Below are 17,857 nucleotides of genomic sequence, written 5' to 3'. Positions count from 1 at the left end.
CAGTGAAGTAGAAAATGAGCACGTCAGAAAGCATCCAGTGTGTTATTTAGAAATGTGTGAACTGGGGGAAATGAGATGGCCTTTCTGTGATGAAAAAATGTCAGTGCAGTTTTCTACATTTGATCCTCAATGGTTAATCATCACGCTCTTAGTGTACCATTGGGGAGATGTGCCAGTTGGTCGCACACACTGTCTGCTTAGTTTTAACTCTTGTTTCACTAAAGGACTTATGCAAATCGGGAACAGCGAGAACACTGCCACAAAATCTGGGCTTAAAGCGGCACATGCGGTTTCTGCCAATCTCATATTAATCTTGAGTACCTATAGAGTAGTATTGCATACTTCGTATCTTCGAAGAGTATTTAGTTTGATCACATTTATAAAAGATATATACAGCTGTATGATTATTTCCGAAAGCATATGGCGTGTGCGGGGGGGGGGTTTGTTGAGGTAGGATGAACTAAAGCACGTGCGCACCCATTGCCAACAAAACACAGACATCAGTTTCACTCATGTGGTTCATGTCCGGCATCTTTTAGTGCTGGGACGGCTTTTTTTTCTTTTTTTCCCCCATATATCAGTTTCAAACGATCTCCAAATCCAGCGTTATATCCACCGTTTATATAACGTTCATCACCCAAATGCAGTGAACAAACAAACACCTGAACTTCGCGAACGTATGCTCGCTAACTCTCTCCTGCAGTGAAAGTGATGTCTGCGCATGCTCCTTCTCCTGCTCTCCTTGCTGCCGCGTGGGCGTGCCGCGTGATTTTCCGGGAGAATTGTCCAATAAGGGACTAAGAGAAATTGTTACGAAACAGTTTTATATGTTCGAAAAAAACTTTCCAAAACCTGTACGATCGCTGGGGGAGTGTATCGAGCACAGAAATACTACGTAATACGCCCAACTTGTTTTTTGACAAGTTGACAATGTTAAGCATGAGAAGACAGCACGTTTAACATCGTAAAGAAGTCAGAATGAATGACACACCGTTGCAGCACCCCTTTAAGGTAATTTGCATGGTGCAATTGGTGATCGTTCAGGTCAGGTCGGGGTTGTTGAGAGTGTGTATACTTCAATCTGGAATAGGTTTCGTTGAGAGACTGGACGTCATTGCTATATTTTTACATTTAAGCAAAAAAAACATTAAAAACATGTCTTAAACAACATTAAAAAAAGCACTTTTTGTCATTAAGCTATATTTCCTCACTGGTTGGCCTATCAGTGACTCCATTTTGCTGTAGATGTTTAATTTGTTATCCATTTTCTCAGGACAATATCTTCAGACTGGATGTCAACCACTTTGAGAACGGACGTGGGAAAAGTCCCTATGATCAGAAGATGCTGTCGTCCTCACTCCTGATTGGTCAGTTTTTTGTTTTGGTCGATTTGATGTCGACTGTGTTCAGATTTGAGATCGGGTGACTGACGTTCTCATGCACTTGGCAGATGGTGAGCTCTACTCTGGAACATCAGCGGATTTTATGGGTCGAGATTTTGCCATCTTCCGCACGCTCGGATCACATCATCCAATCAGGACCGAGCAGCATGACTCCAGATGGCTAAATGGTAAATAGAGAAGTATAGATGCTTACTGATGCATTCTTCCCGCTTAAGTAATCACACCTTTTTCTTACATGTCTAAGAAAGTAGTGTTCAAGACAGGTGTAGAATAAATATAAAGGCATGGATTTCCCATCACAAGTGTATGTCTGTGCACATAAATGTGTGTATGTGTACTTGTGTGAGAGTGGGAAAAGGCCTCTTTGTGAATGTCTGCAGCAGAGATTAGCCCGACTGTGGTGTTGAGTGTTTCTTCTGACATACCCGCCGCATTTTTGTGGATTTACGGAACACAAAAGGTCAATATCAAGCTCGAAGAAGCATTCGGTGTTTTCCCATGAAGTTAATCCCGTCTCAGCTGTTCCCGCGAATGGCTCTCGTTTCAGTCCTCATGCAGCCGTGCCCAGGGTCAGTGTATTCATGAGGAAAGGTGCTTTTGAAAACGTTCATCTCACCTTAATCCCTGCCGTCTGTTGCCACGGATACACTGGACGTTACTTCCATTTTGCCTTTATGAATGTCTCTCTCTTTTTCTGGCACAAAAGAGCCAGTGTCATTCAGAGGATTAGTCACATGGATATTCTAGCGAAACTCTTATCAATAGACACACGGGCCTCTGTGTATCTTCAAACCATGCGGTGGATGGCCATTGATGGTTATTTTTTGAGCCCTTCAAAGAAGCTTAGCTTCTACTAAACAAATGTTCAGCTATCTCATCGGTAAGCTTCTCAGAATGAAGCGATCTTTCAGAAACAAGTGTATTGAATGACTTGAGCCCCGTCTGGGTGGAACTATATCAGTCTCTATAGACAAACGTAGTCATCCAGCGGGAAATGTCTGTTCCGCCTATTCGTTCCGCAGTTTAGGCCTCACATCCTGTCGGGTCCGTTGCGCTGTAACGCAGCACCGCATGTAGCTGCGCGCGTGTGCCGCCCGCGTGGGTGGGGGACGTGTTACATTTCGTTTCGGGGAGAAAGCAGTCACGGATGGATAACAATGATCCTCTAAACTGCCAATACAGAGGTCCTGGCTCGTTTCGGAAAAGCTATGATGGGTTAATTCAAGCCCTTGATGTGTTTTAACTTCCAAAGATGCTCCGGGGTGAATTTGTTTAGCTCTATTTCTTTGGTATTCTCTTTAGTGCTGTCCTCAAAGGACATTGCGGTTGAACAGGGCTCTGAGTGTATGTGTGTGTGTTCCAGACCCAAGGTTTGTTGGAATACACCTGATCCCCGAGAGCGATAATCCTGAAGATGATAAGATCTTCCTGTTCTTCAAAGAAAACGCCATGGATGGTGAACACACAGGCAAAGCTACTATCTCCAGGATAGGACAACTGTGTAAGGTAACATCACACACAGAAACATACGACACACTCAAAGTCATCACATACATGTACTCTAGATTTTAAAGTGATAGTTCACCCAAAATTGATCGTTCTGTCATCATTTACTCGCCATGTTGTCATTTCAAACCTGTATGACTTTCTCTCTTCGCAGAACACAAAAAAAGGATATTTTGAAAAACGTTGGTAGCAGAACCACGGCGGTACCCATTGACTTGCACTGGTTTTGTGTCCATACAATAGAAGTGAATGGGTACCGCCGTGGGTTACGACAACATTCTTTAAAATATCTTCTTTTGTGTTCTGCGGAAGACAGAAAGTCATACAGGTTTGAAATGACAACATGGCGAGTAAATGATGACAGAATAATTGGGGGAAACAGTTTCTAATGATGGGGAATGCATCATATTGAGAATCTGAATCTCATCTGATTTTTTGGGTTTTCTTCAGAATGATATGGGTGGACACAGGAGTCTCGTGAACAAATGGACGACTTTCTTGAAAGCTAAGCTCACCTGCTCTGTGCCGGGACTCAGCGGCATTGACACACATTTTGATGAGCTGCGTAAGTACTGTGTGGTTTTTAAGGTGTTGTCTGAACATCTGTAAAATCTAAAATCGAATGCACGTATAAATAAAAGCTTAAAATGCACATTTTTATATTAGAATGTATGTTTTGCAGAGGACGTCTTTCTAATGAGTGCTAAAGACCCAAAGAATCCTGTCATCTACGCTGTGTTTACTACATCCAGGTAGTGCTCAGCATATTGACGAATTTCTTTCTCTCTTTCTTAGTTCGTTCCTTCCTTCCTGTATTTCCTTCCCTTTTTGTCTGTTTCTTTCATTCTTTCCTGTCTTCCTTCCTTTGTTTTGTTTGTTCCTTCCTTTCTTTTGTTTGTGTGTGCCTTCCTTTCCTTCTGCGTGTTTGTTTACTCTTTCCATGTCTGCTGTCTTTTGTCCTATAAGTGATTTTTAGGATGTGTGATATGTTTGGCCCTTTAAGAGGCTTTGCAGTCCGTTAATCTGGTTAGACCCTTCACGTCGCAGTGCTCGGGATGGGAATTTCCTCCTCATCCTGCTTTTTTACCCCCTTCTACCTGCTTCAGCATTCAGCTTCGGCTCAGAGGAAATATGATTAAGGTGGTAACTCGAACCCCGCTCCCCAACCAGACACCCTCTCGCTTGGCCTTCTGGAGGGGCGGGGCTGTGGAAGTCACAAAAGCAGATAAACGATATTCAAAAAAAGACTTTTAAAATGATGGATGAGCTCTCCGTGTGCGTGTTCGGAGGTGTGTGCGCTTGTAAACACGAGATGTGAAAGAGGACAAACATATCACGATTAATCACTGTCGAACAGCGAGAGGGGCACAACAAGCGGACCCAGCCCGTCCCGTTCGTCTGTTCCCACCTCACTGATTTCCTAATGCATGCGGAGAACACAACACTCGAAAATTCAATTACGGGCTTTAAAGAATTAGATGGCTTTAATTGGTTTTCTAAGTGCCCTGTTTCAGAGATGAATAGAAGTGCATTCTGGGGACTTGCTTTTAATATTGCTATTTAATGAGCCCTGAACGCTGCAGTGATGGATCTGTATTTTATCTCTCGCTGTTTCGGAGTCTGCGTGTGTATTGGAGTGTGTAAGCACATGTTTGGGCATGTGTGTGAGTCTCTGACTGAGTAATGGAGTATTAGTGTATTCATGTGCCCTGTGGTTAATTGATTTTCATACTAATTAACATTTTACAAATGCTTTGGGATGATCACCGCAGTGTGTTTGGCCCTGTGGCTGTTTCAGGGAGAATAAATGCTTGGACACAGAAAGTAATACATATGCAAATTTTTTACATCAGCAAATGCACATGGATTTCGACTTGAAATGAAAATGTACTTTTATTATACACATTTCTGGTCTTATTGTGTTTATGTATTTCAAACCAAAAATATGGGGGTTTTGATCGAAATGTTGTAACTGAAGTCATCAAGCCCACATATTTTTCGACACCTCCCTTTCAACCACCTGGCGCCATTCTGCTATGTCATTCCCACTTTTTCATTATCCTGTCACATACTAAAAATCTAATTTAGGCCATCCCTTCATTTTCACCCTCATTATACTATATGTAAATCATCAGATTTTTGATGTAAAATGGGTTGTGTTTTATATTGACTTGAAACACTCTAATTCTAAAATTCTATATTTTTCATTCTCATTGCATGTTTTATTAAAAACGTGTCATGTAGTGTATGAAATTGTTTTTACTCTATTTTTCCATCTCTTCTTTCAGTAATATCTTCCGTGGATCCGCTATATGCATGTATAGTATGGCAGACATCCGAAGGGTATTTCTGGGTCCATATGCCCACAGGGATGGGCCAAACTACCAGTGGGTTCCCTTCCAGGGCAGAGTGCCATACCCCCGTCCTGGCACAGTGAGTACCGGCAAATATATTTGGCATAAAAAAAAACTGTGAATTTTTCTGACAAACTACAGCTTTATATCTGTGCGCAATAAAGCAGTGAGGCATGTTATTTTTACACTGTTATAATAAATTACTATTACATATATAATGTGTTGTGTTATTTATAATAATAAAACAACAATTCTTTTCTGGCGAGTAATAAAGTCCAGTAGTCTAAATGACATGGTAGATAGACATAAAACTGCATGAAAAAAATGACGTGCAGTCACAGCTGTGCATTTTTTTTTACAAAAACATGGTTCATCTGTTTTATAATTTTATAGTGTTGCACACTTAAAATGTGTACGTATTTGTTTTTATTTTAATGACCACAAAATCGTAGTTTGTCATAATTTAATACCACAATAAAATAACAGGACTGCCAGGCTAACTTTAACTTCTGCATCACTTCAAGTTTAACCCCCTCTTCTCTCTTCCAGTGTCCAAGCAAAACGTTCGGAGGCTTCGACTCCACCAAAGACCTGCCGGACGATGTCATCACATTTGCACGCCTGCACCCAGCCATGTACAACCCTGTGCAGCCGATGGGTGGGAAGCCCATCGTTGTCCGCACCAACGTCGAGTACCAGTTCAATCAGCTGGTGGTGGACCGCGTGGAAGCTGAGGACGGCCAGTATGATGTCATGTTCATCGGCACAGGCAAGTACAACCCACCAATACATGCAAAATAAGAACAGATTAAATGTTGAGTGGGAAAATATAGTCAGAATTGTATTTTTTGGATTAACTATGCCCTTCCAATTGAAGTGACAAAGATAGATTGCATATATTCATCCTGAAAATATGTTTCTGAATCAGATTTAGGAACTGTGCTGAAGGTGGTGACCATTCCCAGGGAAAGCTGGCACGATCTGGAGGAAGTCGTGCTGGAGGAGATGACTGTGTTCAGGGTAGCTTTGCCTTTCCACTTGCTATGAGAATCAAAATCCTTATAATTTGCACCTTCAAGTATATTCAGTTGCTCCCTCATAAATCTGTGTGGATGTAGTATGTCATTAAACTAACATCCCTGGATCTTCCAACAAGTTTAAACTCTGTTTTCCGTTCTAGGAGCCAACACCTATTACAGCCATGGAGCTTTCCACCAAACAAGTACGTCTGCTTGCTATTACATATAAATTATCAAATTACCGTTCACAAGCTGTTCGCTGAGAATAAATTGTGTGCTGCTCATTTGTTCTAATTGACGTATGTGTTCATCTGTCAACAGCAACAGCTGTACCTGGGGTCGGAATTAGGGATTTCCCAGATGCCTTTGCACCGCTGTGAGGTGTATGGAAAAGCGTGCGCGGAGTGCTGCCTGGCGAGGGATCCGTATTGTGCATGGGACGGGACCGAATGCTCCAGATATTTTCCAACTGCTAAGAGGTAGGCATATACATATACCATTATATGTAATATATACTATGACACGGCTCTCTGGAATGCTTCATTCTGATTGGTCATTCCATCCGAGTACCGCAAGTCATCTTAACCGATCCTACTTATGTTTAATGCCTCACTTCTACTTATATTTTTGCATAAATTATGGCATACTTTTGGTGCACATTCACACAACGCACACATTATTTTAGTTATGTAAACTGTGCCAGCTACACCTTCACAAAGTAAGAAGTGGGTCGCGGTGTCAGCTCAACCGCAGCCTGACACGCCCTCGAAGTCCACGACTCTACGATGGTCTGCGCCACTCCAAATATTTTCACTGTGCCTGAAATGCAAAGCAGACGTCTCGCCCGCACCTACCGCACGTGCCTAGAAGGCCAGATTTGAGGAATGCGTGTGCGCCTTAGCGAAACACGAGAAGACCCAGAGAACCACATAATGAATGATGTACAGAAAGAAACACTAAAATATGAACAAAGAAACAGGAAAAGTGGAGGATTATGGGAAATGACAAAACAAGGTGTTTTACACAGAATCTCAGGTTTTCAGATTTATTCCCCAAGACCTACTGCAGCTAAACGTTTTCGACATCAGCCAACCTTCACAGCAGATTGGGAGTGTTTTTCAGTTCAACACGAGAAATCTTTTAAGCTTTTGAGTACATTTGTGAAAGGGTAAGAGTGCTGGCCTTGGCAGGGCTGTTATTAAGAGATATTGGAAGCTTTTGAGGCTTGGAATTCCATATCGGCCTTCATGGAATATTTCCCATTGAGTCATATTTCTGAACACCAACTGGGGCACCATTACATATCAAGTGTACCCCGACATTCTTAAGAGCGTAGTGTGTGTGATTTTTACGCCTCTGGGGACATGAAACGGAATTGCAAAAAATAAGGTAAAAACATTCAGCCGTCTTCAATCATTTGGACACACAGATTTCAAACTCACGCCCTTGAGTTGCTACGTCAGGATTTAAAAAAAGGAACGGTGTTTATTCTAGCAAATCCACTTATACGAATGGTTTACTTTCATAGTTGTCTCCGTATGTTAAGCTGACGTAAAGCAAAAATATTTTACAGTCAAAAAATTACACGCATATCCTTTAAGTGCATAAGGCAGGGCTGTTGAACTCTGGTCCTGGAGGGCCGCTGTCCTTAAGAGTTTGTTCAGACTCAAATCAAACACACCTGTATGTAATTTGCAAGTTATGCCCAAGACCTTGATCAGCTGGTTCAGGTGTGTTTGATTTGGGTTGATTACTGGCCCTCCAGGACCGGAATAGCAATGGTAAAATATAGTTCAGTGATTGAAGCAACAGTGCACTCTAGTGGTGTTGATAAGGTAGTGTTACAGATCTAGCAACACCAGGGTCATAGGTTCAATTCCAAGAGAATCAGTCATATACTTTGCTTCAAGATGCTTTGGTCTAAAGCGTCTGGTGTATATGTAAATGTATACCATAAGATTCACACAACAGCATGCACATATAACCAATCCACTCTATCTGTGTCCCACAGGAGAACGAGACGCCAGGACATCCGAAATGGAGATCCTCTTTCTCAGTGCTCAGATTTACAACACAATGGTAATATACATATATGCGTATACGCTTTAGTTTTAACAGTCGGATGAGTACTGAACATTATTTGCATGTGTATGTGTGTGTTAGATGATCTGGAGGGTTACAGCAGCGTGGAGGAAAGAAGCGTGTATGGCGTAGAGAACAGCAGTATGTTTCTGGAATGCAGCCCAAAATCTCAGAGAGCGTTAATCTACTGGCAGCTCCAGAAACCAAACGACAAACATAAACTTGAGGTACACGCATACGCGCACACTTGAGAATGCATAGCATAACATAACATAGTCTGGCACAGCGTGTGTTTTTGAATGAAGTGTGTTTTGAGACATAAGATTTTAGAGACCCAGAAACCACTGTGGCCTCTCATGTCATAGCCACTGTAATTATATATGAAATGTTTTTCTCAGTTCGACTTGAGCTTTCCGGATTCTTCACACATTAGAGCACAAGCTTCCTCATATTGGCAGTCTGAGAGTTTTAACAGTCTAGCGCTACAAGTTTAATTTATTGAAGTGTTATTGCTACTGTAATAGGCCTACCCTTACGAAACAAAAATATACATGGGAGCATACTGCAAAATAATGCAGTATATTAAATAATACATTTACATGGAACCAAGCGGCTATATTTTTCAATTTATAAAAAGCGGCAATTTTGATGTATTATTCAATATATTATATAAATATGTTTTTAATTATTTGATATCAGTGCTGGGTGTAACTAGTTACTAAGTAATTAGTTACTGTAATTTAATTACTTTCCCTTGAAAAAGTAAAGTAAGGGATTACTCTTATTTTTCTGTAATTTAATTAGTTACTTCTGATGTAATTAAACTAAGTACTTTGTGTAATATGTGTGTGCAATAGTGGAATTGACATCAAAATTCTAAGTCTAACTTTAAAATCCTTGCTTTAATGTATAATTCTCACATTTGTAATACTTTGGTCAGTTAATAATACTACTTTATGTAGTTTAATATTATTTATTTGAATTAATTAAATTAGCCTTTTCATGTCTATTCTTTAATCACTTAACTAATCTAGGTTGATTTAGGATATAGAAAGTAATTAGTAATATGTTACTAAATACTTTTTGGAGAGAGTAATTTGTACAGTAATCTAATTACACTATTGAATATGTAATTAGTAACTAGTAATTGATTACTTTTTCAGAGTAACTTACCCAACACTGTTTAATATATAGACAGTTAACATAAAGGAAAATTTTGATTAACGTTGAAGTCATTATATATGGCATACATTTTGAATGTGGATAGCATAAAAATGCGTGTCATTTCAGTGTCATTAGCACAAAAAAATAGTTTATACAGTTGATCTAAATGTTTCTGCCTTTGTTCGGCTAACAACCCTCCATGCCATTGGCTGAGCCATTGCTGCTGTTTCTGACCTGTTAAACACACCATAATGTGCACTTTTTGGGGAAATTACATACCAAAACATTCTTCATACAGTAGTTGTATAACCACATTGTGATATTTAAAAATATGTAACATTCAAAATGTAGACACTTGACCTTTAATGTAATCAGTATTTAGTAAAATGCTGTTATTTAACAAAGGTCAAGAGGTATATATTACTAGCACATTATGTGTTTTACTGAACAGGATATGACATAATGACCCCCCTACCACCCACCTACAGACGCTCCTTTACACCAGCTGTGTTTCTCTTTCAGATACGATCAGACAAAAATAGTGCTAAAGTAACACCTTACTCCAGACGGTCATCATTGTTAATTTAATAACGGTCAGATTTCAGCCTGCCTGCTGTGTAAGAAAACCTCCAAACTGAGCTCTGGTATATCCCATAACCTCACATTTGACCTTGAGTGTTATATCCTGGTGTGGCCCCAGTTATTCAGATTCAAATATTTTATAATGGTAATAGAAAAAGAACAAAATGTGTGAGTATAGAAGATTTATATTTATAAAGACGATTTACCTTTTTGCACTTTAAAGCAGTGTTCATACGTCTTTTCTACATTATATTTCAATTACTGTGCTAAAAATCCTTGCAAAGGTCAGTGGTTCAATATATTGGTAACAAATAAATGCACTCTCTGAAATATTATATTTCACGATTTATATTGCCAAATCAAAAGAGGTTATAACCTCACATATGTATGTGATCTACCAATTGACCTCAAGTCCTCTGGGGAAAACGAATTGTCAATGGGTTTTCAAACTTCTCTCTCTCTCTCTCTCTCTCTCTCTCTCTCTCTCTCTCTCTCTCTCTCTCTCTCTCTCTCTCTCTCTCTCTCTCTCTCTCTCTCTCTCTCTCAGATTATGTTTGATGAGCGGATGAGTCTTACAGGCCAGGGTTTGTTGATCAGAAGTCTAACCCAAACTGATTCGGGGGTCTACCACTGTCACGCTGTGGAGCACGGCTTCATCCAGCCTCTGCGTCGCATTAACCTGCAGGTCATCCCCTCTCAGCGCGTGAGTGAGCTGCTTCTCCGAGCGGGATCCAGCGACAAAGAGCCCACCCCCAAACGCAAACTGTGGTACCGGGATTTCATGAGCCTCCTGGAGCATCCCGATCTCAACAGCGTGGACGAATTCTGCGAGCGGGTTTGGAAGAGAGAAAGAAAGCCGAAAGGAAAGAAAGTGCCCAAAATCAACCCCGGAGCTGGCGCTGGCGTGAAAACAGATAAATCACCTCAAACCACCGCTCAGAGCATACAGAACCCGGCGCAGAATCAGAACGGCCAGAGGAACCAAAACGCGCCCAAGGTGCCGAACAATCCCAGCGTTCAGGTCCTGCCCAAGTCAGCTGGTCTACAACGGAGTCAAATGCCAGTAAGTACCGTAAGCACGGAGCGCCAGACCACCAAACCCGACAGCGGAGGGATCGCCCAGAGCACGCAGGTCCAGAGTGCTTCGGAGAGCCAAAGATCACAACAGAACCAGGGGAAGAGAGGTAGCCAGACCCCCCAGAGAGGACCACCAAACACAGCCAAATGGAAACAGCTTCAGGAGAACAAGAGGGGCCGCAATCGTCGGACCCACGAACAGCAGAGACCACCGCGCAGCGTGTGAGAGAGACGCGTTGATTGATTGACAGCTGACAGACATGATCATAAATATACACACGCACACACAGTCAACGATATCCGCCATCAGTCATTCATACGTAAACGAACAGATTATAAAAGTGAACTTAACTGGAATCACGTTCATGCCGGGAAAGCACATTCACCTTGTTGTTGTGATGTAACAGCAAAGACCTCTTTCACTAGTGAATGTCCAAACTTCATATAGGATACAAGCGCGTGCCGATCCACAAGACCCTTTCAAGACAGCAGGACGTTTCCGAGACGTTTGCCAAAAACCTCCGAGACGAGATGTGATGGTGCCAAGGGAATACGATGTGCTTTTTGGTATCGAACGACATGGTGTTTGTTTCTCAAATGTACTTGTCTGTATTTGTTGACAGGATATGGACGTGAATGTGATGCTTCGGAGCGAACCATCATTTGTAAAAGACTGTAATATAGCCACTATAGAAGCAAGCATTGTACTGTATATAAAACCACACTAATTATGGATATGAAAGGTGAAAGACTTTAGGCATGCCTCGGTAACCGCTTGTCTAAGCTTTCATCCTCAGAAGAGTTTTGATGTTCGTGTAATTCATAATGTTTGAGATAATCAGGTGGGCTTGGCGGACTAAAAAGTCAACACCTGTGGTGATCCTTTCTGCCAAAAGTTAGGTTGCAAATACAACGTGCATGAGTGTAATGAATAAGCTCTTCCAAGCCAGAACGTAGTTGATCTATCTTAAGATCGCACAAGTCGAGGCGATAGTTCTTAATGTCGGTTGAATTAAAAATGAAAGAATGTCTTGTGTAAACAATGGCATCTTTTTAAAGGATGTTATTAAGATAGTTCCATAATGTCTGTAGTGTATTTCTAAATTATTATTACTCTTATTTCATCAAATCGCGTCATTAATTTGCTAACTCAGTCTATGTTAGGCTGAATGCAGAGTAACTCTAGTATATGTACATATATACAGCGGAACTCTATGTGATTATTTATTGCTGGTTATTGTTTATTGTTCAAAGGGTTGCATTTATTTTTGATATTTTTTCTATTCGGTTGTAAACGTGTTACTGACAGGCCACAATACCCTTAGATGGACCAATTGGGGTTTTTTTTCTTTTCCCTAATATTCTTGTTAAACTTTAACAGATGCAGTTGTATGATTAGAGTTTTGTGATTTTTCTTTTTGCCTTTCATTTCTTTTTTCTTCATAGCCAGGTCTTTATCTTTTATTAAATCAGTAAATCGTTGTGCAAAACCAACAAGACTTAATAAATCATCTCCAAGAATTAGCTGTGAATCTCCCTAAAAAGTGTGTGGGTAAGGTCTTCACACTGCATGTGAATTTGTCCATCTTTTATTTTATTGCCATTATGTTGTGTGAAAGGTCCTTTACGTGCCACGCAAGATGTATGAGATGTGAGAAATGAGATTTTTGCCATTTGCAAAGATCACCCCATCTAAACATACCCTGTCTCTTTAATGTAGTATTTTAGTCTTCACATACAAGGTTTCCCCATTGTTCAACAAAATTGACATTTAAATCCAATACTGAGTTTTATCCACCAGATGGCGCTCCCACCCACTCCCTGCTCCAGATGGAGTTGATTTGGAGCTGGTTGGCGCAAGAAGGGAGTAGAAGGGAGCTGTCAGTTATGTAAAATTGGTGTTTCTGGCATGCATTTGGTTGTCTGAATAAATATTTCCTCTATAATTTCAGGGTGGCCCTGGGTGGATTATTTGTATGTGTCTCTGTGTTTTGGCAACATTTGGAGAACAGATGTATTTCTGAATGTTGTTGACGCTTTTCAAAGTGTCCTCATCGCTATTACATACAGTAATACTGTCTGATTATTTCATTCGTTACTTAAGTAGACAACTGGCAAGTTTTCAAAAGCAAATTTTCTTTGTATACAATAATATGCATTAGTGTGTATTTTTATAAAACACTGAAAGAATCCTGAATGCGTTTAATCGCCCATCTGTTAGTTGTTTAGTTACTTTGTTCCTAAAATACCTTTTGGGCAATGAAAGATACTTTGATCCAAGCTGGACCTGACCTGTGTGAAAAACCTCACATACTAGGAATGTGATGCTGCATCCAATAAACAATCAGTTTCTTCGGCTATAATCCAAAAATAGGTTTTCACCATAAAAAAGCTTCCTGATACCTATATGGCAAAAGCAGCTGACTAAAGTTTGGTCGTATCAAACTTATCTACGTATTGAAAGGTAGTTAGTAATTGAACAAAGTGTGCAGAAGACTTTATTGTATGTCCTTAAGTTTTACAAAATTGCGTGGGATTTAAGAAGTGCGCATTTTGTATGCTCGTAACCGGAAGCGCAGTGCGCTAGCTTCCTTATAAAGAAAAAGAGGAGGAGCGACAACCCTCATACGTGTTGTCACGTGTCTCGTCACCCGCCAAGTTCAAAGAAACGGCGGCTCTGCGCTGTTGTAGTAGCTAATGTTTGCAAGTGACTAATGTAACTAATGACTAAAAATAGCAGATACAAATTTGCTCTGTTTTGTACCCAAAGCACTCATATGGCATTAGAGGACATGAATGACTTGCAGGAGTTGTACTGACTAATATTATGGTACTTTTGGAGCTTAACACCCCCGTTATTGCAAAGATAGGCCTATACATACAGTGGAAGTGAGGTGAGTAAAATATTGCTTTTTTTTACTTCTTGTAATGTTTATAATGATTAACTCATTTATTTTGGAATGTTCTATTGATGTTCTGTTTGACGTTTAGAAATTGACTGTTTTAAATAGCGTCAATGCAAAGCAAAATGTATACAAACATTTTTAACTACTTGTTAAATTTCTGTTCATTAAACGTTACAACGTAGCTTGCCGTGAATAAAATGTAAAAAGTGAATAAATAAGACAAGCAGCAGACAAGAAATTTTGATAGTGACCTGATATTCGCTTATGCATGTGTGGTTACATTTGTAGAAGTGGTAAAGAAAATAGTTTACTTGGATACGATAGAAGTTGTAGGTGTATTACCAGCATAAATTAAAGAAGTATGTTTTATGTATGTTTTTGAAGTTAGTTTTTGTAAAGAAATTTAATTTCATGAAAATGACGTGTCTTTAAGCACGCAGTTCAGACGCTTAGCAACTAGATGGCGTGCAACGTCTTTTTATGCTGCAAGCGATTGTATACGACATACCGTTACAAATATATTTTTATGTAATTTGTATACATATTCTTTAAATGCTATGAATAACTAAGGAGTGTTGATTTTAAGGTGCAAACTCAATTGAATGTTATTGGCCATGGCTTGACCTAAAGAGAGTGTATTTATGTAGGAGAGCAAGCTGCCCTCAACACATCCATCATGTCACCCACGTCCTCAGAAAGCAAGCGTGTCACTCAGAGAGTGCGTGCGTGATAAGCACACAGTTATGAGTGTACAAAACATGTGTGAGTGTGTTCTTGTAGATGTTTTGTCTATATGTGAATCAGAGGCCATTATCCGACCCAATCACATCCTGGCCCTGACCATTCTGTAGAAAAAGGATTTGTGTCATAGCCCAGTCAAAGAGTCTCTCTTTATAACAAAGTAAAAATATGAATGCAATCTAGGTCATGAAATTGTTTGCTGACTATGCTGGAAGATTAATTTAGTATCACGTTTCTCCTAACAATGAACGCTGACCACGTCATACTTTACATCCAAACTCAGCATAATCAGCCGCTTGTTTCCCACAGTTGTCTGAGAAGTGTCAGTTAAACACCCCCCAATTACAATCTCCCAGGTGGACAGGAGTGCTTGGTTACTATGGAAACGCTGGATCCCTGAGGGATGTACCCTAGTGGCCCGATCATCATCAGGTGATAGAACGGCAGCCATAAAATTTATCTGACAAGAAGGTGCCTTTTTATTCCTACTCCATAATGAAATAGACTCCCTCCTGTCTAGGTTTCAAGCAGTACATTTATATTTAGCATCACAGCACACACAATGAAGTCAGCAACCGGTCACCCAGCTCAACCCCCGTTAGCCCCTAATCTCAGGCTCATAGAGTTAAAACGAGGTCTGCCCTTGATGAACATGGTACACTTCACCACACCTAATGAATTTCCTTCTCTCCATCCCCCTTCTTCTTGCCTTCTTGATTTCTTCCCCTGTCTCGCCCATCTCTTTAACAAATCTCTTCTATGTTATTTTCAGTCTGTTATTTAGAGCTTTGAGGCATAGACCTTGGAGCGGTATAGAGGCGATCTCACCACAGTTTGCATTCATTAGTATGTGATGCCTTTCTTCTTCTCACAGCATGCGCTGGAGGGGATGAACTTTAACTTCCTGTAAACCATTCCCCATCCAACAAAACTGGTACATTATAATTTATATTTTTAAAGGAGAACAATCTATGCAAAGCAACATGGGAAAACTAGTAATCTTACAGTAGCGGTTTGACTGACAGGTGAGAACTTGGGCTGATTTGCAGAAAGGGAGCAGGCTGGCAGTGGCCGAAGAAAGTCAGGATCTCGGATACAACAGTGACCTTAAGATACCATCAAAAGGAAAGTGACGAAAAGCATGTCCTTTGTTTGACTCTGGCCTGAATAAATGTCTACACGCACAAGGAAAGAGGTACTTGGAGCCTTATTATGTAATGGATTTGTCAAGGGCATGTTCTGTCAAATCTGCCCTTTAGTTTAGAGACTGTAAACTACAATAATGTAAAATGTCTCTTAACAGTGTCAGCTCAAAATTCAGGTTCAGGTCAGGTGTCAATTTGTGTTGGCAGTTGTATAATAACATGACAATATTAGAATTACAGGAACTCTGGAATACAGATTTGCCTTGTCAGTCCTTCTCACCCTGGCATCAATCTTTTAAGGTACAATTTCTTAGATGAAATGATTTTCACTTTACTGAGAATAATAGGAAATGTGCTTAAAGGAATGGTTCACCCAAAAAATGGTCCTCATTGACTTTCCATAGTAGGAATAAAAATGACTGTGGTCAAGTCAAAGGGGACCATTTGTGGGTAAACTGTTCCTTCAATTGGGAAAAAATCTAATTAAAATCATAATGGTCCAAAATTAAATAACAATTTGTACAACGTATAATAAAATATTTCATTTTTTTATTTGTATTTATACATGTTTTTAGTTAGCTTCGTGAGATTTTCTCTGTATATTATTATTCATGCATGCAGGTGTTTTTAAATGTGCACTGTGTATAAGTGACTTCAGCTCTATTTGTGTCTTATTCTAGACTCTCTGATTGGCCGGTGGTTCATAAGAAAGCAGATTAGAGGTGCGTGTGTACTAGAGAATTAAAGGTGGTGTGCTTTCCACCGAGGCAGATGCAAGGCAAAGCAAGAGAGGAGAGAAACACCACCCCTTTAAGAGAGTATTTTTAACCGGGCAATTATAAGTGCTCATTGGGAGGGAAATCAGGGTGTTAAGGGAGGAATTAGGCCCATGTAGGCTGTCTAAGAAGAATGTGACTTATACATCACAAATGAAACGGTGTCCCGAGGGAACAGAGGGTACCAGGACCTGTCCACTCTCAAGTACCACAGCAAACAGACTTTCAGCTTATCCCGAAGGTATGTGACCTTATTGCTTTAAAAATGTCACTCTTTTCTTTTTAATTCTTTCAGTTTAGCAGAACTTACAGTATAACTTTTCCACCTGTTGTGTGTGCGAGGGTGCGCAGTCACTTCTTATACCAGTGAGCCTTATATCACCTTTGCAGCCATAGTATTGTATTCACAGGTGGCCTGAAACATCAAATAACATTATTACAGATTGTGTATAAAGACTTCTATGCTGTTTTTTGGATAGTCATGGTTCATATGAGGCTCGTAACGTGTGAATTGTTTTGTTGTGGAGGTGTTTTATCTCCCTTATAGACATTTGCCGACTCATGCAAGCCATATTTTCTGTATTGAAGCACATATTCAAATTTAATGAGTGACGCGCTGTGTGTGTGATTGGGTTTCAGGCTTCAGTTACACTTCTCTGCTTCTGTGTGCGCTGTAAGTCACACATACACTTGCATACATACTAAACATACATGATAGGGTCTGGTAGGAAATAGGCTAGGGCAGACCAGGATATTTTTCAAAAAGTTGTTTTTCTGGAGTTTTCTGTACTTTCGTATGTTGGTTTCAAACACCCTGTTTAGAAACCACTAATTGAATTCCAATAGCTTTAAATGTTTTTTCTTTATGTGAGTGAGTGAACTTAATAAAATCACACCCCGAAATGGTGTAACAGTATGCTTCGCTATTCAATAACTTTTCTCTAGCCTAGATATGTGCCCATACAGAAATTAACTTGAAATTAAAATTACTTATAGTATTAATACAGTAAATAGTACAGTAAAACCTGTAAAAAAATGTTCTGTCTTACCTATAGACAGTTTCATCGGACCCAAACTTCCGCTGTGTGTTTGTTGATCGGTC

At 40.1% G+C, this 17,857-nt stretch overlaps 1 protein-coding gene across 2 annotated transcripts in view; it reads left to right on the top strand.

Moving 5' to 3' along the window:
* sema3aa (sema domain, immunoglobulin domain (Ig), short basic domain, secreted, (semaphorin) 3Aa) overlaps window positions 1-13,132 on the top strand; it is a 31,131-nt gene extending 17,999 nt beyond the window's left edge. For both annotated transcript variants that reach the window (XM_057324232.1, XM_057324234.1), the window contains exons 5-17: window positions 1,274-1,367; window positions 1,451-1,570; window positions 2,767-2,909; window positions 3,360-3,474; window positions 3,592-3,661; window positions 5,198-5,342; window positions 5,813-6,032; window positions 6,192-6,283; window positions 6,444-6,485; window positions 6,604-6,761; window positions 8,294-8,361; window positions 8,446-8,591; window positions 10,658-13,132. In XM_057324232.1, coding sequence (XP_057180215.1) covers window positions 1,274-1,367; window positions 1,451-1,570; window positions 2,767-2,909; window positions 3,360-3,474; window positions 3,592-3,661; window positions 5,198-5,342; window positions 5,813-6,032; window positions 6,192-6,283; window positions 6,444-6,485; window positions 6,604-6,761; window positions 8,294-8,361; window positions 8,446-8,591; window positions 10,658-11,413 — 2,169 coding nt within the window. In that variant the 3' untranslated portion in view covers window positions 11,414-13,132. The remainder of the gene's footprint in view (window positions 1-1,273; window positions 1,368-1,450; window positions 1,571-2,766; window positions 2,910-3,359; window positions 3,475-3,591; window positions 3,662-5,197; window positions 5,343-5,812; window positions 6,033-6,191; window positions 6,284-6,443; window positions 6,486-6,603; window positions 6,762-8,293; window positions 8,362-8,445; window positions 8,592-10,657) is intronic.
* Window positions 13,133-17,857: the final 4,725 nt, after the last annotated feature.

Source organism: Triplophysa rosa, linkage group LG24, assembly GCF_024868665.1.
Source record: "Triplophysa rosa linkage group LG24, Trosa_1v2, whole genome shotgun sequence".
Taxonomy (NCBI): Eukaryota; Metazoa; Chordata; class Actinopteri; order Cypriniformes; family Nemacheilidae; genus Triplophysa; species Triplophysa rosa.
This window is presented reverse-complemented; position numbering and strand designations above follow the sequence as displayed.